The sequence below is a fragment of the Denticeps clupeoides genome, chromosome 1, assembly GCF_900700375.1.
Source record: "Denticeps clupeoides chromosome 1, fDenClu1.1, whole genome shotgun sequence".
NCBI lineage: Eukaryota > Metazoa > Chordata > Actinopteri > Clupeiformes > Denticipitidae > Denticeps > Denticeps clupeoides.
The window spans coordinates 19,272,627-19,295,382 of NC_041707.1; the positions used below are offsets into that span (position 1 = coordinate 19,272,627).

Consider the following 22,756-nt stretch of genomic DNA (forward strand, 5'->3'; position numbering starts at 1 on the left):
AGTTAACATGCAAACTTAGTAAAACTAGCATGAATAAAACTGTTTAAGACCTACAAAGCTGATAACCAAAACACACACACACACACTCTGACCAAATGAATTATTGACCAGAACCATTGGACTGTGTCTTCTTCTGTGGAGGAACAGCAACACACAGAGCAACGAGAAAGATGGTGAAGAAGAAGGAGAACAAAGGGAGAATTAAGAATAAACCTGTATGTGTCGAACAAACAGAGAAAAAGCACTCAGAAAGTGCTGAGAAGGAAGCACATGACGGCTTGAGTGACCTGTTCAGTCTGTTCAGTGAAAAATGGATAAGTGCAACAGAGCATCTTCTTAAACATGCTGTAATGTTTGTAAAATGCTGTAATAATGTAAAATGCTGTAAATGTAAATGATAAATGCTGTAATTGCAGTAGAACTCATGCTATTCTTTGTGTTAGTTTCTTACTGTAGTGTACAGAAATGCAGACCTGCACATTAATGCCTGTTCTGTGTTAGCAACCAATGGGAGTGAAACAGCAGCAAATTCAGCTGTTTACCCAAATACACGCACACACACACACACACACACACACACACACACACACACACACACACACACAGCATTCACAGACTTACACACTGAAACTGACAATTAACAAAATACACACACGTGCACAAAGAGGGCTAAACAGAGAAAACAACACACACACACAAACACATCCAGCTGTGATGCACACTTCACCACTCTGATTACAACACTCTGTGTTTCTGCCGCTAACACGGTGGAGGCAGGTGCTCCAGTAAATACTGGGCTGTTTCACCGTCAACCCCCCTCACCACACACACATACACAATCCTTTTTGTTACAATTAATTCCCTTTGTGTTCAATCTTTGATTTCACTGCATAATTAACTCAGCACAAGACTCACAATGACTTTTATTCTGAGAACATTTCAGTCAAAGGGAAGGAAATTTCCACCACACCACCTCACACATCCTGAGACAGAGGGAGACACATTCCTCGCTTTCTCCTGCAGCTCTGTCTGATTGGTAAAACAGCCTCCATTCCCCACACTGCTGCACACCCACATATTTTACACATTAACTGTGTGACACGAACACACCACCTGCATATCTGTCTTCATGCAAGTGTGTGTGTGTGTGTGTGTGCAGGCGCACTTCCATGACTAACTTTTCAATTTTACACAAGCATCTTGCTCTACATTCCTTCCCATTCTTCTCCATACATTAGACACACGACTCTGAAAAAGAGAGTACTGGGCTTCACCTCTTTCCTTCCTCCATCAGAACTTTGGCTTTAGAGAGGATGTCAGTGCATCAGCACCCTCAATTAAACCCAGAGCGCCTCATTTACGCAGCTCTCCCCGCGGGCGTACAGATTTGTAACATCTGGAATACACTTCTTATTACGACCAGTAAAGAACTGGAAACCAATGCTTCATATAAAAATACAAAAATGACAAAAATACAATCTGAGTCATATTCCCATAAAACTACCCATATGGTTATGTAAATTGATTGAGTGAAGATCCATATTTATCATTAATTAAAATATTGTGAGTACGGTGTGAATAGTTGATTTCTTAATTAATTAATTTGTTAATTAATTCAATTTAAACACCTAATTGCGCCAAAGACTGACAACATGAGCAGTAGGCTGCAGCAGTTTCTTTCTATGCTTCCAATCATGTGGCATTGTGCTAGAGATATAAGTAGAAGTCAAGAAATTGATGATGCATGAGCTGCCATGTGTTTTGGACTCATAGCGTAATATGCAGAGAGAAAAAAAATTAATCATGGCAAAATTACGCTCAAGGAGATGCAGTCTTGCCTCGGATACCTCTCATGTGAACAAATTGCAAATCTTGCAAAATGACTAATGTGAATGCAAAAAAGCATATTAGAGAGCATATAAGTAAAATATATATAATATCTATTTTTATACATGCAAAACATCCAGAGGTTACCTGTTTTGTGTTTTCAAGTCTTCCACAGTGCACGCAGCTATTATATGGAGTTTTTAAAAAAGACTCCACCACTTTGACACCATGGAAACAGCACCGTGAAAGTGGCACCCACGGCTGGGCTCCCTGGCACAAATGATGCCCACGGCCCAGCCTGTGCCACACTGATACACTATCAGGCCACTAACACATGCCCAGGGCAGCTGCTCCACCACCTTTAGGCTTTTGTACTCACACTCAGTGTTCTGGTTGGTTTGTTACAACATCTTTAGCTTTTAAAGAAAAAAAGAAATAGGACCCAGTTTTTTTCACATCCTTACCATTGATATGTAATTTTTTTCTATATTTTCTTACTGACATTCTCTCTGTCCCCTTTAACTTCATGATTTATTATCTGTATAATCATTGTCTTTGCAAAGCAAAAACTCACCATTTTTTTGGTGCAAAAACATTACAAAGATTAGATTACTGAAATTGCATATTAGTAAGATATGTGGAACCTGTTCCCTAAAACCTATGAGTTCAATTCAATAATCTGATTATAAGTACGTAGGTGTAAATTAATAATACATTAAACAAATTAATAATAAATAACTCAACTTCCACTGAATTCTCCACAAATTCTTCCTTAACTGCTAGTGGTGGCCTAGCGGTTAAGGAAGCGGCCCTGTACTCAGAAGGTTGTTGGTTCGAATCCCGGTCTGCCAAGGTGCCATTGAGGTGCCACTGAGCAAAGTACCATCATGGCTGCCCACTGCTCACCAAGGGTGATGGTTAAAAGTAGAGGACACATTTCATTGCGTCACCCTGTGCTGTGCTGCAGTGTATCACAACGACAATCACTTCACTTTTACTTTCACTTCACTTTCAAAGGTCTCCAGTGCAATCCTGTTGAACTTTAACCCTAAATATTCCACCGCTTTTGGTGGCTGTTTCCCACAACCTGAATGTGTATATCATTTATGAAAACTGATGTTCTTGATGTGGCGTTGCAAAAAAAATAAAAACTGGTCCAAAAACCGCGAGTGTTGAACATAACATTACTTTCTCGGTGAGTCTGTGTTTATTTCTGTCTCCCCTCATCCTTCTCTCATTGTGTTTATAATCCACAGACAGATGATTGGTAACAGGAACATCGGCCATGCTCATCCAAGCAAACGCACAGAGAGCACAACAAAGCGGAGACAGCCTTGTCAATGCAGACAAGACGCTCACTCCTAGTCAAGGACAGACAGGTAATGAGGAAAGCTGGCGAATGAGCAATTAAACAGGAAAGCACACACTGACACACATTCTCAGCCAGTCACTCGGCTATAATTAAGGAATAGTCCTTCCACATTTTGTCAGTATTGACTGATTTCTGCTTGGCAGAAGGAAATAACAAACAGAAAATCCCGTGGAGGCAGACATGTTGGATCACCACCAAGGTTTTCACATGAAAACGCACAACATAGACAAAGAGTTTCTCCCACACGCATCTCCAAGATAAGAGCTTTACAACTAAAGGCTGTCAAAACAATAGCTTTCAGACATCTTCAATATAAACACCTAATTAAAATCTTGACATTATTTTCAGGACAATGGCACAGAAGGCTTTAGCTTGGAGAATTGTAGACGGTCTTTTCTTTTCTCAATCTAATTAAATGAAGTGCAGTGGGAGCTCTGGAGTAAACATGCTAATTACATCCATCCATACCTGCAGTTCATCAGTGAACTATTTGGACCTGTCGAGTACTTTGATGAGAGACCACTTTAGAGGGTTTCCTGAAGAAAAGCGATTGGTCACCAATCCATGTCAGAGAGGGCAATAAGGACGCAGACCCATAATCAAAAGGTTGCCGGTTCGAATCCCGGACCACTGAGGTGCCATCACTGCTCTCCGGGCGCCTTTCATGGCTGCCCACTGCTCACCAATGGTGATGGATCTAAAGGACACATTTTGTTGTGTCACCGTGTGCTGTGCTGCAGTGTTTCACTTCACTTTCACGTTCAAGAACGGCTCTTTTGCTTTTGCATTCTTTGTGTGCTTCTACCATTTTGGTTCTTAGTCTGGAAATCTTGCACAGCAGTTTCTCATTACCAAAAGTGACATGCAGGACCAGAAGAGACTGACCAATCAGCACATTGCATGAGCATGCACTAAATAAAAAAATAAAGTCAAACTGAAGTGATTGTCATTGTGAAACACTCCAGCACACAAAAATAATGTGTCACCCTTGGTGAGCAGTGTGCAGCCATGACATGCGCCCAGGGAGCAGTGTGTGGGGACGGTGCTTTGCTCAGAGGCACTTTGGCACCTCGAGATATGAATTGGCAACCTCCTGATTACCGGTCCACTTCCTTGTAATGTATGACATTTTGATTATGTGACATGGGACATTGTCAGCAGTACCACTTTTTGTACCACTTCACCTGAAAAGCTGAAAGAATGCCTACATTTTTCAAAACTATCAGTGTACAACAGACATCTAAAAAAATGCCTGAATTGTTTCTTCAGTAATTCCACCCACCTCCAGAGGGAACTCTCAAGGACCTTGGTTGAGTCAGCATGGTAATATTTCGTGAGGATGAGGATCACCTGCAGGAAACAGTGGAAGAAAAAGCAGTTAGAGTTTCTGTATGTCTAAAATTCCACACTTAATGTTCATATGAAACCAAACTTGCAAGACACTAAACCGGTTTACCAGCCTGAATTTCAGATACCAGCTGTGGTTAATGGACATCTTGCACCAAATGTGACAAGATGTGCTCTAAAATGCCTACTACTGTGTAATTACACAAAAGTGAGTTGAATGTTTAGTATGAAGTGCTCAGTATGGCATTTCAGACTCACAGACTGAAGACGTTGACAGCTCTTTAGCACTAGTGGCTTGAAATGTATCCACATTCATATATCATTTACATTGCAAGAACACTCCAAGGAAATATGAGGCTGTGTGTATTAAAACTGTAAAATCTCACAGTGGGGGGAACCGAAGGTCAATTTTCATTCAGAGATCAGCTGGGTAGTGTGAGAGACTATTATCCTGTACAAATAACCTCAGCGTTCAGCACCTAACATTTATACAGCATCCAAGGTTCCCATTAACGTCGTTCACACAATGGAGGCTGGGGCAGAGTGAAAGGAATACAGACACTTCTGAACATCAGTTCAAATATAGAAATATTGACATGGACAAGCGCTTCTGCAGAACAGCACCCCACACACACACACACACACACACACACACACACACACACTCTGCAGAAAACGATGTTTCTATGTTTTTCCTAATTAATCACGAATCAGCTTCATGGTGCAAATGACAAAATCGTTTATATCCACCCTGTACTCGTTTATTCATGGCACTGGGGTAAGAATATCACGAATAGGTATTATTTATGCAAAAAAATTAGCATTCCGTCTGTATCACAGTACCCACAATATCTCAAAAAGCTATTATTCCAGACTGCACAGACAGGAAGGCCTTCGGAAGAAATAGGAAAATGCATCTGTTCTGCAATTTATTGTCAACTAATATTGATACATTGATTCTTTAAGATTTTTTTCTTAAATGGAAATGCTGATCAATTCCGTTTTTTTAAGTGTTTGTTTTACACACAGAGATGCAGCCACAATAACACACACACACACACACACACACAAACACATAAATCTACTGTTATCCTCGCTTGTCTGTCAGCCTGCTGAGCAAATCCCACAGACCACTACCAATCTTTTATTCAAGACACTACAAATCTACCTGCCGAGTGAATGTCCTGTTCCCCTTCCCTCACACTCTCTCAGTTTTTTCACTTGTCCTTCTCATCACTCATCCATCTCTAAGCCAGAGGGTTTGTGACAGCATTGCCCATTGGGAGTCTTCTGCTGTGGTGATGCTGCAAACGCGGGGGTGGGTGTGGGCCAAGAGTGGCAAAACCTTGTCAGGATGATTGGCAAAGGGGTACCGCATGTCTTGTCGGGCATGGTGACTGTTCTACAACAAGTTCAAAAATTGAATAGTGGACATCTTTACTGCAAGTGTACTGAATATAAAACAAATAAACAAATTAATTGGTTAAAAGTAACCATAAATACAATGGTTATCTCTAATCTCGCTTTATCTTCATCTGCTTCTGCTCTTACTGCACCAAGCACTACAGAAGCTGCTCATAAATATTGCACAGGTGTGCCTTAGACTGCCCAAAGTAAAAGGCCACTCTGAAACGTGCAGTTTGATCATACAGCTCACTAAAACAGATTTAGACAGACAGATTTGTGAACAATATTTGAGAGTAATCTGTCTTTTGTTTCAGATCTTTGAGTTCAGCTCATCAAAAATGGAAGCAAAAACAAAAGTGTTGCTTTTCTATTTTTGCTCAGTGTAAAAAGATTATTCAACTTTCAGACCAATGAGTGAGCAACAAACAAAAAACAAAAAATAGATCCTTCTTTTGTATCTATACATAATTAAGAGTGCCATTCCAGTTGGCAGTGGCTCCATATGCCAGTTAATGGTTTTGAAAGTCCTTTCTCAAGACATAAACGAGCCCAGTCGAGATTTCAGATTAGGTTTTGGGGTATGTTCGAGAATATGTCTATGGCAACTGGGGTCTATTGTGAAATGAACCCGTGTGTATATTGGAGCAACGGCCACATTCGTGTCGAGACACTGCCATTAGACTGAATAAGGTAAATGAAATGTAATAAGAGCTGTGGGACTGAGATCAGAAAAGAGCTATGTTTTATTTTCATATGCTTCAGATATTTTACTGCTCCTGGCACGGGGCCTGGTTACCCACACAAGTCTATTTTTCATCCGGCGAGCGGACATTCCTTTCGAAAACGACTGCCCTCTAATGGACAGTGCGACCCCAAATACATAGCCCATTCCTGTCGAAGCTCTTCCATAAGGAAACCCCTTCATAACTGAACCATGTTCCTTTTTGAATCATGTTCAGTTTTGTCTGAACCATGTTCCTTTGGTCTTTGTGGAGTCATGGCTGCTTCTCAGCAGACGAGTGCTCAAAGACAATGGAAACAGCGAACAAAACTTTTCTTTGTCTGCTTCTTTGTTTAGTACAGAGTAGTCAGAGAAGAATAGGGTCTTGACTCAAGCTTTAGATCAGAATGGTTTGAGTCCTGTACTCCAGCGCCAAACGTCTGAGACTCGGCTGCCGAGTCTCAGCGGTGATATGCCGTGCAAACGAGAAAAAACACAAGGTGGAAAAAAGACCACGACCATCGTAACTCTTTCAGCTGATCCGTTGGGAGAAGGGCGATTCTGCGTTTTAGCTTTGCAGGTTTTGCAGTGGCACTGGGAGACTCGGAGGAAGCTAAAAGCACTTGTATTTGATGTTCAAACATTTCTGAACTTTAAACAGCTGCCAGTTAAAGACTGCAGAGCCAGTTGTGAGACTCTGGAGGTAATCGGAAGCATTGTACCAGCAGCCTGAGCCATGTGCTGGAATAACGCCGGCTGAGCCAAGTGCATTCAATTTGCCTCGATGAGCAGGGTAAGCGTTTTTGAGGCGACCCAAGAATTAGTTGAAGATGAATGGCCTTGAGCTGAGTGGATTCATTAACTTGAAACGGGTTGAGCTGAGGTGAATAGAATAGCACAGAATAGAAGCAGATTTTGTAATGCTATGATAAATTATAATCCCTATACACAGATCTGCCACAGCATAAAACCCCCTGACGGGTGAAACGAATACTACTGATTATACGTCTCCAACAATCATGCTGTAGATGGGAACCAGTGTCACCGTGTCACTTTAAAAAAGAAATAATGCTGCAACACATCGTTTTTTTTAAACAGTCCAAAGAACTCTATATTTGCTTTTCACAGTTTCCTTTATTTAAAGTTGCCCCAACTATCGTGACAACACAGGTTGAAGATTGGGAAGAGGAAGGGCACCGGAGTCCCCTGTTGCTGCCTTTGTAAACTTAATATTTTTGAAATAACATTCTCTCGAAATATGATAAAATAGAGACTGCATGTAATAGGGGTTCGATTTCATGAAGGATACAGATTCTCTGAGTGGAACCTCAGTTCTACGTCCTGAACACACACAGCAAACCCTCAGGCAGAGTTTTAAATAGCTCATGGACAAAGAGAACTTTTCAGATCTGCTCTTAGTCACCACACATCGAACTCCATAGGAAAGGGGGAGATGGAGGCAAATGCTTGTGGAAGGTCTGAAGTGGAGGTTCATGGCCTCTGTAGGAGGGAAAGCTATTTGTGAGGGTGCTAGAGTTCCTGTGATTCCAAAAAAGGGAGAGACACCTATATCTACCCTGGCGAAGGTGCAGATGTGTGACAGGGTACAGGAATGGGTTAATGCACTCTATGGACGTTTCATTATCACACACACGCACACACACACACACAAACACAGTGCTTTTTAGAAATTACACGGTAAACCGCATTTAACACCGGGTCACACGGAAGGCAAAAAAGTCAGGAAGTAGGAAAAGCTGCTCTCACTCTGTCACTGCCACCCACACACACACACACACACACACACACACACACACACACACATGCACACACTTAAATGCATCTCCATTTCTCGGACTGCCTGACCTTGTCAGCGTCTCTGTATATAAATCCTTCACTTTCTCGTCAGCACTGTAATAATGCATTGCCTTGCAGGGTCAAAGTTCAATGTGGCACAAACACATTTTCAAACAAATGCATGGGCACACTCAGGGAAAAGTAATTGTCTGGCAACCCTGTTCATCACACAGCAGAGAGCACAATCAGAGTCAGGAGTCTGGCATGAAGTGTGCTGCAGAGGTCCGTCCAACGATAGGAATAGTATTCTCCTTACTTCCCAAATAAAGTAATGCGGTTCCTCAATTCGGTCCATTCCAGTTACTCTCTAAAACAGGAGGTGGGGAACCTGATCCATGGAGAGCCGGTGTGGTTCCAAATTTTTTGGGATGACCTTTCCATCAGCCAAAAATAAAAACTCCTCACATGGCTCTGAACACCTTCATTAGTGACCGAGTGGAAGGTTATCACAACAGTGGCTCAGGTGCCCTTTCCCTGATCTTTATTTATTTCCTTTAAATCAAATGATAATAAAATTCATATTGAGGAAAGACGTTAATATCTGTCATTTTTATCAGCTGTCTCCTACATTATGTTGCATTTATCATATTTCCATATGTTTCCATATATCAATTCCATATGGCATTTAACCCATTCAAGATATAGAAAGTACTTAAACAGAACTAAACTAAAAAAACAGAAGGTTGGGCAAGAAGTGGCCCTTTCTCTGTCTCTGCAATGAACCTGAGTCATCGGTACTGTACTTGCAGCTTTGAATGTTGCACAACCTGTTCAAAAAATACCCATGCACCAAAAATGGCACCATTTGCCACATATGCCACAATATGGGATGTTTTTGACCCCCTGAAGTTGTTTGTATCCATTTCTTGGGTCTCTAATTTTTGCAAATAATGCAAAATATTTAAAAAATGTATAACCAGGTCAAACACATTTTGACAACAATGCTTCTTGTTGCAAAAGCAACCACAAAGTAATTATTTTCATTATTAATGTGCGAGGTTCTATCAGATGAGTGAACCGCTTGAAAAACTGCTCTGCGTCTTGTGGGGGTAAACTTTTGGCAAACGTTGTTGCAGCGGCGCCTCAGCAGGACTGGCGGCACAGAGGCTCATTTGTGCGCCAGTTGGTGACATTTACTGGGGCAGGAAAAAGTCATCTGGATGACACACAGGCATGAATGGCCAAACATGGCGGCCACAAGAGCCGCTATTCACAGAGATGAGTGCAAACAGGCCTTCATGTGAACTCTTCTTCTACATGCAGCCCCCTGCCCGTACCCTCCACAGAACAGGGCCACTGGGACGGAAAGACAGAGGCCACATATCAGCTACTGAACTGGGAGCATATGACGTAACAGAAGGTTGGGGGGGGGGAACAGATGAGAGAAATGGGGGAGGAACGTAGAGTGAGTACAACTGGGATAGGACATCAATATATCTATATTTTTTTAACAAAATAATTGCACATTATTGAAATGAATTGTGATTCCTAAAAAATTCTATAATGCATATTTTACAATAAAACAGAGACAAGTTTTGGGGGTGATGAGTATATGCCACCAGCCCATTGCTCCCATGTTCGAGATTTAATATTGTACTATTCTACTTTTTTTTTTATTAAATCACAGTGATTAACACACTCATTTTGACAGTCCTAGTGGAGAGTGATAATGGATTGTAGGAAGTAATAAAAAGGCAATGAAAAAGAAAGAATGAACTGTTTTATTGAACTTTTATTTTATTGAACTTTTAATTTTTTTTACCATGAATCCATGGTCCTTAAGGCAAACATCAAAGAAAAACAGATCATTGTCTCTCGCACACACTTATACCCACACACACATATCAATAATTCATCTGTTAAAAAAGAACAGTTCTGCTTTCTGGTTTCTAAAATAAATTACAATCAATTTTCATTGACCAGAAACTGTAAAGATTTCCAGCCTTTATGGAGAGTGAAATAAATGATCACATGACTCTAAAGAGAATGAATTCAGGCATTCTCTGCAACACAACACAATACACACACTTACCCACAAACATAGCTAAATACATCTGGTGATATTTAATTAAAAATACTGACATTTTCTCCTTTGTTCTCCTCTCATTTCATTTTAATTACATATAAATGAATCAATTAACAATCACTGTGAACCACAAAAGAACAGACATGACGAAAAATAATGTTCCACAGCCTCTGTTCAGTCCCACTAATGACCGGACTGTTCTGCTGCTGGTGAATGGAGTTAATCTATAGTAATCTGTCATAATCCGCTGCTGTGATCTTCTCCCCCCTCAGACAGGGTGTCTGACCTCTTCCTGGACTGAGTCAATGGCAAATCGATCAGTGTGATGGACAGAGGGACCACAGACCCTCCCCTTTGACCCAGTGTCAGAGTATTGATTGGAAGCTACATTCAGATTGTGTGACTACAGAAATGGAACTTGTGTGTGTGTGTGTGTGTGTATGAAAGAGAGAGAGAGAGAGAGAGAGAGAGAGCAATAAATCTTCATTCAAAACACAGCTACCAGGCTGTACAAGAAAGAACAGCTTGGTAATGAATTTGCATTGTTGCCAGATCTTGTGAAAGAAACAGACTTTTAGGTCTATGAAATCAAACTAAGCAATCACCCTTTCTGAAGACAGAGGACTCGTTTCAATCATTGTGAGCCAAAAGTGTTGTGAAAAAAAGAGGCGTGGGTGGTGAACAATTTTCAGTTCTCTGCCCTCACACTAGGGGACACTGCTCCATATTTGGGCCAGAGCATGACAGACCTTGATAGAACCCCAAGTGTCATCTGAATGCAAAGTCTGAATGTTAAAGTCTGTCTGCCTCTGAACCCCAAACATGGTGGAACCAACCATTCTGGACAGGATACTGTGGACTCCTTGTTTTCTGCTTTCAGGACAGATGGAGGAAAACAGCTGACAGCCGGTGAACGGGTGCAGGATGAGTCCTCTCCATCCATTGCGTGAGGACAGCCTCTCCGTCCAGCTGTGGGGTCTCAACTCCTCTATTTTTTCCCCTCCTTCTTTCCAGTAGACGGTCCTCAGGCGGTGGAATACAAGAGGAAAATAAACACGTTGGAACACTGCAGGTGGGGACAGAGGAGACCCACCTGCGTTCATCCATTTCTGCATTAAAAGTCATCTGCAGCACATGTCCCTCCATCCTGCTGAGCTTTTGTCTGTTTAAAAAGCCTATGGCTGTCTGGTTTTTATCGGGACGTGGAAATGTAAAGGCCGCAACCTGGCTGTGGCTCGAATCCAGAGACGGGTGGTCCAGAGGATTTCCAGCACCGATGGCAGCTCGGTTTTAGTGGACACAGCTGTCTTGGCTGGTACAACAGCTGCTGCTGTAGCCTGGCTAATCCAGTGTCTCTCGCTCATTATCATCCCCTCTCTCTTCGTGGCATCCGTAGTCTCTCTTGGTCCTTGTTCTGGTTTTGTTTTCCTTTCCTTTGACTTTTTTTCCCACACTTGATCATGTTCAGTCCTGCCTTTCCGGATCTTAGATTTTAAGTCTGCTTCTCTTTTTCCAATTATTTTGTTGTATTTTTTGTGTGTGTGTGTGTTATTCATTGTATCTTCTTCAGGCCTTGAAGCTCCTTCAGAGCATCTCCAGCGTGGCCAGGAGCTGACAAGACACTGAGATGTCAACAAACTGTGCAAGACGTTAATATGTCCAACGTCATTTGGATGATATGAGTATCCAGGATCGGAAAGACCAACGTGGACTCAGGGTCACAGTAGGGTGTTGGGCACCATGATCCACCAGAAGGGCGCAGTTTCAGGTTCTCCAGTTTCCAGTTGTGCATGGGACACAATACAAGATTCATTATGTCTGGTCAGAGTAGGAATGAGGTGTCGCTACATCACATCACTGAGTTACACATTGCACAAATGCCTAATCTGTACGTCTCTCGACCCAGACATCTTAGAAAAGAAATACTGTCTCTTTCCAAGCTATAGCTCCAAAGATGAGGTCTGGAGGCTCAGGGTCAACTATTGGCCCCCAAGAGATTTTTATTTATTTTCTATGTTGCTGTCAAAATTGAACAATAGGTCATTGTTCCTTATCCAAGGCCAAGCACACAAATACATTAAGCATGTTTTATGGATCAGTGGTTTACATCTCACTCCAACACAGACAGGGACCTATGACCTCAGATGCTGCACTGGAGCCAAACCCGTCCCTCTTCTGTCACTGGACTGCAGAGTTAAGATTCCATTAAAAAAGTGTATGTGAGTTAGTGTCTCCACCTATTTCACTCTATACAGTGTTCTCAGGTTGTGTAATTGATGTCTTTAACATCTCAGCAGGATCAGGATCCCCCAGAGCCTATTTGGTGATGAGGGGTCAAGGTATAGGGATGAGATGGTTTAAAGTGAGGGCCAATGCTTCTTTTAACAAGGTCAATGAGAGAGAAACAGAGCAAAGCCACAAAAAACATTCATGACAAAGCCTTCACCAAAAGCGCTAGAGAGATCAGTATCCTGATCAGGGGTCAGTTTTGCAGCTTCACGTTTAATGGACGGAACATCATAAACAATCGAGAGAAACCATATTGGCAATACGACTGATTTGCCTGACACAAATGCTGTGCTTCCTCCGGTTCACAAGACATGACAGCGCACTACTTCCCTCAGGTCTGTTCTTCAGATATGCTGGGGAGCCGAGAGTCTCGTGCCTGAGGTTCATTTCCAAGCCGTTTTTTTGGGGGAGATCTGGCGTATCCTCTGCGTTCCTGTCTGTATTTGGACAAGGAGTTGTCTGAACAAATATTTTACAGAAAAGAGTTGGCATGAAGACAGTCATTTTAAGTTAGTAGTGAATTAACAGTGTCACTAGACCTGTGAGCAGGTATGACTTGAACCTGTCCACAATTACTGGTTACACCAGGAACGCGACTAAAGGTAAACGCACAAAGCACAAGGTCATAAGTCGGACATGCAAGTGAGGAACAAAACAAATGAATTGCAGTCCATGTGATGAACACACGTCCCCAACTCCTGTTGGTCACAAGGACTGTAAATCGGTTCACCTGGTGTACCAGGGCCACCGTGGCATCACATGGATTTTTTTGGGTGTTTTTTTTCACCCTTGTCTGCTTTTATTTGGGTTCTGATGCTGCCGTCTCACCGCCCACCCCAGGGCTTTGACTGCCCCTCTAGATTTACTGCTCCACCCGGTTTGGATCCTTTTTTGAAGACGATGATTCCTGCCATCTCCCCCTGTGCCCACACTCAGTGACAGCCCAGTCCCCTGAATCACCCAGTTCTCCCACTATGTCTGCACATGTATTGCAACAGGACCTTCGTGACGCTTCCATTCCAAATATTGTTAAACTTCTATTACAAAGCAATTGCATTATGTCCTTCAAGTCCTGAAGTTCATGACCACTTTAAAGCTAACTTAAAAGCCAGGCAATATGCTTGTATTCATTTCCTAAAAATTGTGCAATGGCCACATCTGTATTCCACACAGACAGAGGAACATTTGAGATTTGAACCCCCTGTTGTACTGTGAAGAACTACACGAAGACTCCTGCTTTAATCAGAACCCAATTTCAAATGCAAACCATCCAGACGCCTCTGCACAACACAAGGCGTCTGGAACCAAGACAAGTGTGGAGGTGGACGCAGCTCATCCTAAACCAAGCGCTGACATCCACAGTTCTTGTTTAGGTTTGAGAGTCACATAAATGTTATATTCACGCTCTGCGGAGGAGGATATTGTTTGAACTAAACAAAACTGACAGGACTGAGATCAGAATTTCAAACTGTGAGAAAACAGTGGACGTCCCCTGGAGACGTCTGGACTCCCTGCCAAGCGGCTGAGGTAAAGTCTGATGCGGGTTACAGCGTTCAGCCCAGAACTGTAAAACTATTTACATCCATCTTCGCGCCAAGCGAGGGGAGAATTGCGCTGACTGCATAACCACACATGAGGGGTGAATGGCGAGCAGAGGGGGGAAGGAATGAGGGACGGCGACGGACTCCGTACAAACATGTTCATGTTAAATGCATCGTTACGCTAAGCCACACATTAGCATGGTTAATTGAGCTGGGAAGCCCTCTGTCCCATAAAGCCTGTGACAATAAAGCCGCCCCACAGTGCACTGCTCTCTGTTCCGCCAGAAATGTCTGATATTTCACTGCACTGCATTGAAAAAATCTCTGTCTTCCTCTCTTTCTCTCTCTCTTTCTCCGTGTCTAACAGCAATGCAGGTGCAGCAGACGTTCCCCAGGAGAGCCGAAAAGCCCTTTCACTCTGGCGCACAATCTCCTTCACTCTCTGACTCCAGACGTTACTGTAAATGACAGGAGCAGAAATGTTCCACTTGTCTGCAGGTCAGTCTGAGTGAGGTGAGGTCTAAGTGTGTGTATATGTGTGTTTGTGTGTATGTGGAAGTGACAACGGTGTTTAGTCTGAAAGGGTTGTGTGTACAAGAGCCGACTCCCCTGTACAAAAGCTCAAGAGGAAAGGGGTCTGGCTACAGGGTAATGCAGTGCCACACTTCATCACGCTCTGTCGATCACACAAAGGACCGGAAACTTCTGAAAGCCCTGCTTGTTGGATGGCTAGAACATCTTCTGGGAATTTTTTAGATTCTGAACCTTTGTCGACTATGAAGGATTTTGGAAATAAGTCCAGTGGACTGGTGAACTCCCTAAAAAGAAGTGCAATCAAGGCAGTCCTAGAATCTTTCAGAATTAGAAGCCTTTTGCAACGACATGTGGATGAAAATCCCCCAGGTAAGAACTGAAAGACCCTTGTGTGGGGTGGTGGTAGCCTAGTGGGTAACACACTCGCCTGTGAACCAGAAGACCCAGGTTCAAATCCCACTTACTACCATTGTGTCCCTGAGCAACTGATTGTAAGTCGCTCTGGATAAGGGCGTCTGATAAATGCTGTAAATGTAAATGTAAATGTGTGGCTTTAAAAAAAAAAAAGAGTAATAAGTACAACCTATATCAAACATTTACATTTACATTTACGGCATTTATCAGATGCCCTTATGCAGAGCAACTTACAATCAGTAGTTACAGGGACAGTCCCCCCCTGGAGCAACTTAGGGTTAAGTGTCTTTCTCAGGGACACAATGGTAGTAAGTGGGATTTGAACCTGGGTCTTCTGGTTCATAGGCGAGTGTGTTACCCACTAGACTACTACCACCCTTACATTTGACTTTTTGTCAAGTTGAATGCTTTTTAAAATGTCAGCCTACTACAAATTTGATGCCAATATTGTAAGACATATTCTAAAATACTTTAGAATATAAACTTGAGGTGATCTAGGTGAGATTTGTACGCCCTTTGATTGGTCCACTGTGCGGGTCGAAGGTTTTTCCCACCGAGGATACACGGCATTGCTGCTGCGGGAAGTCCAAAGTTATGGTAACGCACACACTGTATGCACACACACATGCACAGCATGAGCGCGTGTGTGACCATTTTGCCACATGGAGAATAAATTGCGAGTAAAGATGTTTTGACTGGCTGGAGAGGAGCCCTTCTGGCCGAGCTGGCACCCATGTCCGTGTTTGTTTTGAGAAGTGGTGGCGCTAACACCAACTCTTCTTCAGGAGTAACCCTACCCTGCTGAACAGGTGCCAGCCCGCTAGGACAACAGAGGGTAACAGACACCCCGCTGCTGCCTTATGCCAACGTGCCAAGGGTGGGCAGCAACTGTGAGACCTCCGGCAAGAAAATGGTGGTTCTTTCTGTCAGGGGGGCGGCCAGGCGATTACAACATGGGGAAAATATCTGCTTCCTGTCTGAAGGTCGGTTTATGAAGGTGAATTTGTAATGGTTGGCCAAGTGCATGAAAAAAAAAGGAAACTAGAAAGACAGAGTTGCTATGGTGTGTATTAACACATCTCTCGCTCGTTCTCTCTCTCTCTCTCATGTGGGGGTGGGTGCTGGATCGAAGTGGTGCATGATGGGAAGTGTCAGCACAGATGGTGGGTTTCTCCAGTCCGAGAGCGAGAGCCTGCAGCTCATCCATAAACATGGTATTGGCGTGGAAACGGCAGACCCCAACATTCATTATTCATTGGGGAAAGGACTTTGTTCCAGTGTCGTAGCGCTCTCGCTCTCTAACAAGGCAAAATTAAGGTGTTCCCACCCCTGCCTGCAGCCGCAAACAAAGGGTGAGGAAGACGTAGACAGACAGACAAAAGAAGGGAAAAGAGACGTTCAAAGCAGAAAAAAGAAGCCAGGAAGAAGGGTGAGGGAGCGGGACGGCCCTCATTAATGTGGCTCTTTATGATGAAGCTGTTGCTTTTTTTAAACCCAATTGATCCTGAAGGATGGGTGACCTACACCGGTTGTGCCCAGTTTTCATTCAAATACCTTGTCTGCCAAAAAAAGATTCTGTCAAAGCTGCAGAAAAGCAAAAATCATTTTTTTGAAGCCATTCCAATAAAAGTGAAAGTGATTAGTTTTGTCACTGTGAAGCACAGCAAGCGCAGCACACGGTGCACACAAATAAATGGAACCCATCACTTTGTGAGCAGTGGACAGCCATGAAGGGCGCCCGGGGAGCAGAAAAGGGCCAGAAATACTTTTTTTTTTTTGGCTGAGACTTTTAAACACAACAGAAGGTGGTCGGGCAAAAACTGCAACATGCATTTCAGTGCAACAAGTAGGTGTACATAATGCCATCAATGCTCATCTCCCTCGCGATTCCGCCAAAGTACACACAGGGAAAGGACGCTCTTCATGCCATAAGCTGGTACCAGACCGAACGTGACGAACATTGAGCTGCACTTTTTTTTTTGTGTTTTATGAGAGAAGATATTTCATTTTTACAATCTGTCGGTTACAGGCCTGTGGGCCATTCAGGAGTAAAACATTTTGTTTTATTCTTTAATTGATTATTTCTTTGAAGCATGATTTTTTTTTTTTACATTTACAGCATTTGGCAGATGCTCTTATCCAGGGCGACTTACATGAGTGCTTTAAGATGTCTATCATTTTAATTCCTCATTTGGTTCGCTTTGACCCTGCAAATACCATTAATTGAATAACTCAGAACATAAGAGCCCTGTTTAATCCTATTTACGTTTCTAGCTTGATTTTGAAGATCTTTAGTGACTCAGCTGTTCGAACATCTAGTGGAAGTTCAATCCACCATCTAGGAGCCAAGACAGAGAAGAGTCTAGAGTAATGTGTTGCTGCTACCTTGAGAGATGGAGGTACTAGGGCTGGGGTGACGTGTCGACATAATCGATTGCACCAATTTTTTACCTGTGGTAAAGTTGCCTAAAGTTGCCCTCAGTTGATAAATTAAATCATATGCCGTTGTAACTTCAGCAAAATATGGTAACACTTTTAAGTCCTGAAAACCTTTTCAGCATGATTGTATAATTCTGTTCAAGAATGACACAGTCGTCTTCTGGCAGTTTTCATTTCTGCAGTTTATTTCAAAAAAAGCAATAAAAAGTTTACATTGGTGTATTCTTTCAATTGCTCTGAGGTGACCTTTTTTTTTTATGAAATGTTTTTTATTTATTAAATGCTACCGCTAACATTATTTTGCTCTTATTTCACTCTTACTTTAATTTTATTTAGCAATTTAGATTTAGAACAATACACATGTATTGGAATGTGTAGAAAAGTGAAGTGATTGTCATTGTGAAACACTGCAGCACAGCACACAGTGACACAATGAAATGTGTCGTGTGCCTTTAACCATCACTCTTAGTGAGCACTGGGCAGCCATGACAGGCGCCCGGGGAGCAGTGTGTGGGGACGGTGCTTTGCTCTGTGGCACCTAAGTGGCACCTTGGCAGTTCAGGATTCGAACTGGCAACCTTCTGCCCTAGTGGCAAGAAGTGGCAATAATGACACCACACACACAAACATACTGAGTGGTATGATTCTGCCAATATCACACATTATCACAAACCTCCTTTTTTCACTGACGGTCAGCTTACTGGATTTAGGAAGACACACTCTTTCCGCACCACAACCTCAAATTTTGTGAGCCAGAACAAGCTGAAGGTTGTTGTTTGTGTGTGTGCGGGTGTGTGTGTGTGCAAATCATGTGAGGAGAGTCATGTTTCTGATGAATGCACAGAAAGTGTGTGTACATGTGCGTGAGACTTATGATCCAAATGTTATAAGGTTGTTTGTCCCTCAAATGTCAACAATCCCATCATCCTACAGAAAAAACTGGCAATTGCACAGAACAGAAACTCGTGTTTCATCTTTCCGTTCAAGATATGAATTACATTTTCTACTTTCAAATGTTGTCACTACACAGCCCCACAGTCAAAATGTAACAATTTTCTAGCATTCCCGAGTAGAGCAGCAATACAGATAATGATGCTTTTATGGTCTGTTTGGTGGAGGAACTGGGCACAGGGGTCATATATAGCCTGCCCAGCCTCTCTTCCGTTTCTGAGCACTTTTCTTGAACACATATAGTAATAAGGATCAAATGTTCTCAAAAAGGAATTAAAAACCAAATGGGGACATTTCATGCATTGACAACTGAAGATGGCTAGTGAGATTACGGTAGAGTCAGGTTTAGGCTCAGATAAATTTGTTTAAGAACAAATCCGATGTGCCACTAGCCCCATGCTTAGAGCATACTGCTGCTCTAAGTGGCTATTTGAAAATAGTGCCCAGACCTATTTTAGAGAGTATATAATCCCTCTATGAATAATGTGTGAGTTCCAAGTCACACTGTATGGAAACAGATTTTGTGTGTGTATGTGTGTGTCTCAGTTTTTTTTGTGTGTGTATGTGTATCCTTGAAGGGTGCTGAAGTGCATTTTCCTGTTCTTTGGCAAGGTACTGACCCAAGACCAATTAAAGAAAGTGTTTCTGTGTGTGTGTTTGGAAGTGTATGGTTGAGTGTGTGTCCTTTCATGGTCTCACACACACAGAGACACACAGACACACTCACACAGACTGTTAACTCAAATGCATTCCCACAATCAGTGCTAGAGCCCTGCTAAAGCACGCAATTTAAAAACCCACCCGAATGTGCATGTTTTGGCCAATTTGTCAGATTTACATTTATAACTAATGGTCTGCACTGAAACTCCAAATGTCTGCGGAATTCATCCACTGGCTGAGCAAACCAATTATTCCTTAACTGGACTAATTGATTCCACAGCAGCGATTAGGGGATGTGATTTAATCAGAGTTAAAATGCGAGTGATAATGAAACTAAAATCAATCAACAGTTTTCTCCCCGTTTTCATCAATTTGTTGGGCAAATGAACAGAGAACAATAGCAAATTAGTAAACATCATGACAAGAAGACTTAATTATTCCTTTGTGTTTTGACGATGACAGTAAATTACCTGTTTGTTTTTCCTGAACTGCTCTTCCCTGGTTGGTCTTTTTTTTTGACAAGGAGAGAGAAAAGTTATTTTGCATTATTACTATGTACTGTCAAACACGTATATAGCGGAAACAAATAAAGTCAACTCAACCAAAGGTCTGTCTTTTGCAGTGCTGTGAACAGTTCGTCTCGTCTCGTTTCCAATTTCTGTATAGACTCATGCAGTGACTGCAAAGATAGAACAGGAGGGGCATCCGCCGCAGCAGCGGTGCTGATCAGGCCCCAGCTGGGGTACTTAGCCGGAACCATTAATGTGTTGCTATGTCAGAATGATGAGAATGAGAATTTCTAAATATACTGGGCATGTGTGTGTGTGTGTGTGTGAGAGAGAGAGAGAGAGAGAGATGGGCAGTGTCCACTGCTGAATCTGTGAAAAGGTCAGGGCTTCAGCAGGTATGGCCTTCTGCACCTTTTCGCCTACTCTCTGCATGTCAATAGCATAAAGTAAATTCAAACCACTCCTCTAAACCTGGAGAAAATAATTTGAGCTGAAAAATTATGATTTAATAGATTTGGATTGGATTTAATAGAATAAAGGATTGGATTTAGGACTGGGTATTGTTATAATACCCAGTATTGTTAGAATTGTTAGGGGCAGTGGTGGCCTAGTAATCAGAAGGTTGCTGGTTCGAATCTAGATCCGCCAAGGTGCCACTGAGGTGCCACTGAGCAAAGCATCGTCCCCACACACTGCTCCCCGGGTGCCTGTCATGGCTGCCCACTGCTCACTCAGGGTGATGGGTTAAATGCAGAGGACAAATTTCACTGTGTGAAGCGTGTGCTGTGCTGCTGTGTATCACATGTAACAATGTACATTTTTCTGCTATATGACACTGTAATTTATGTGAACAAAGTAGTGATTTATGTACACATTTAGATATCTAGATCTGAGATTGGTGGATAAACTAATAAACCTGAATATTTACCATTTCTCAACTAAAGTTCAGCTCCTCACATGAAATCTTTAACACCGCAGGCATCTACATTTGTGTGGACCAGCGGAATGTTCCCATTTCACAGAACTGTAATGTATACATATCAGTCTTTGGGGTTCACTAAGACATAAATAACAGAACAGACACACAGTCTACCATCTTTCCTCTGTGTCTGGTAGGCCTGTGCTGAAATGAATGTGCCCTTTGTGACTACAAGGCCACTCTTGGGGCTTCAGCTATTGACTGCAAACGTGTGTGTGTGTGTGTGTGTGTGTACGCACATGTGGTCTTATGGGTGTGTATATACTCACCATGTGGAGAACAACTGTTCGCACAAGGCTAAAGATACAAGTCAAAACCTGTCTTGTGGGAAATGTCCTCAATTTTTTCCAAAAGTGCATGTAATAACATAATTATTATATTTCTAATAATAAATATTTCTAATAATAAATTCTTCTTTAATGTGATTAATAGCTTCTTGTATTGGTGCTATAGATATGATTTATAATTATGTGTATCATTTCTATATGAAATATAAATACTTGAATATGAAAACATTATCACTAATCAATGCTCTCAGTCTGTCTCTCTATCGCACTCTCTCTCTTCCTACATGTTGGTCGGTGGATAATGTTAATGACAGAGTGTGTGTGAGTGTGTGTGTTTATTAAGACTTTATATCAGGCTCACACACCCTCATTGTCCTGTCAGAATTCTAGACTATTTTAGGATACTCTACTCCGCCCACTCCACCCACACATTACCCACAAGTCCCTTTGCTGCATAACACCCAAACTATAACCCAATATATTTCCCCCCACTGTTAACCAGTATTTAGTCACCATTACGGTGTTTGCTGGCCGCTGCCATATTCTCACCCATCACCCTGCTCAGACACTTGGTTAAACTAGTTGGTTAAACTAGTAAAATGGAATAAATATGTTTTGTTATTTTGTGAATAGGGCAAAAAAAGTGATCAAATGATATTTCCTCTAGTGATGAAAGTGAAGAGAAAGTGATTGTGACACACCACAGCTGTCACGATCCGGTCCGAAATGGGTTACTCCGGTCCGGGATCCGGACCGGAGTTTCATTGTTGTCATGTGAAATGTTCCCTAATCGTTTTCACCTGTGTTAATTGTATAATGTCCTGTGATTCACCAGTAAACCCGTTTTGTGATGTCAGGTGAAAGCGTCCTTCATTCCTCGTCTCCTCGTCACTCTTCGTCCTGCTCTCCGTGCAACACCCGCTGCGTCATGCCCGCATGGACGTGACAACAGCACAGCACCCAGTGCACACAGTGAACCCATCGCCTGAGGGAGCAGTGAGCAGCCATGACAGGTGCCCGGGGAGCAGTGTGTTTTTGATTTTGAGTCAGTTTCCTTACCCGCTGGGGCACCACTCTCAATTCTCAAAATCATGTGAGCGTTTTTCTTAAAACATAACACAAAACGATATCCTGACGGTTGATTTATTACACTTACTTTCGATTTATTGTCGAGAGAACAGATAATTTTTACCAAAAAAAGTAAAAGGGATTTTTTGGAAACTGACTGTACTCAAGATCAGAGAAGTGTCAAATGTGTGTTAGTCAAACCAAACATAGCATGACATACACACTAGTTGATCCAGGGAGATATACACACAGCCAAAAGGAAATACTCACACACACACACACACACACAAAATGGCCTTCTCCACACTGTGAAACAAACATTCCACCCAATGTGGTGAGACACACATAACTTTTCCAGTCCACATCACTGTGGAACACACACACACACACACACACACACACTCAATCAGCTGTAATGAAAGTCTAACCACTGGTTCAGAGTGTGATGAAGAGCTGCAGCACTTGAGACAGGGTGCAGGAACCACAATAACTATTAATATTCATAATAACAGCTCAGCAGACATATAA

At 42.3% G+C, this 22,756-nt stretch overlaps 1 protein-coding gene across 5 annotated transcripts in view; it reads right to left on the reverse strand.

The window, feature by feature from the left end:
* Positions 1-22,756, reverse strand: part of sorcs2 (sortilin-related VPS10 domain containing receptor 2) — a 191,866-nt gene that overhangs the window by 135,307 nt on the left and 33,803 nt on the right. For all 5 annotated transcript variants that reach the window (XM_029001663.1, XM_029001653.1, XM_029001634.1 and 2 more), the window contains exon 2: positions 4,482-4,549. In XM_029001663.1, coding sequence (XP_028857496.1) covers positions 4,482-4,549 — 68 coding nt within the window. The remainder of the gene's footprint in view (positions 1-4,481; positions 4,550-22,756) is intronic.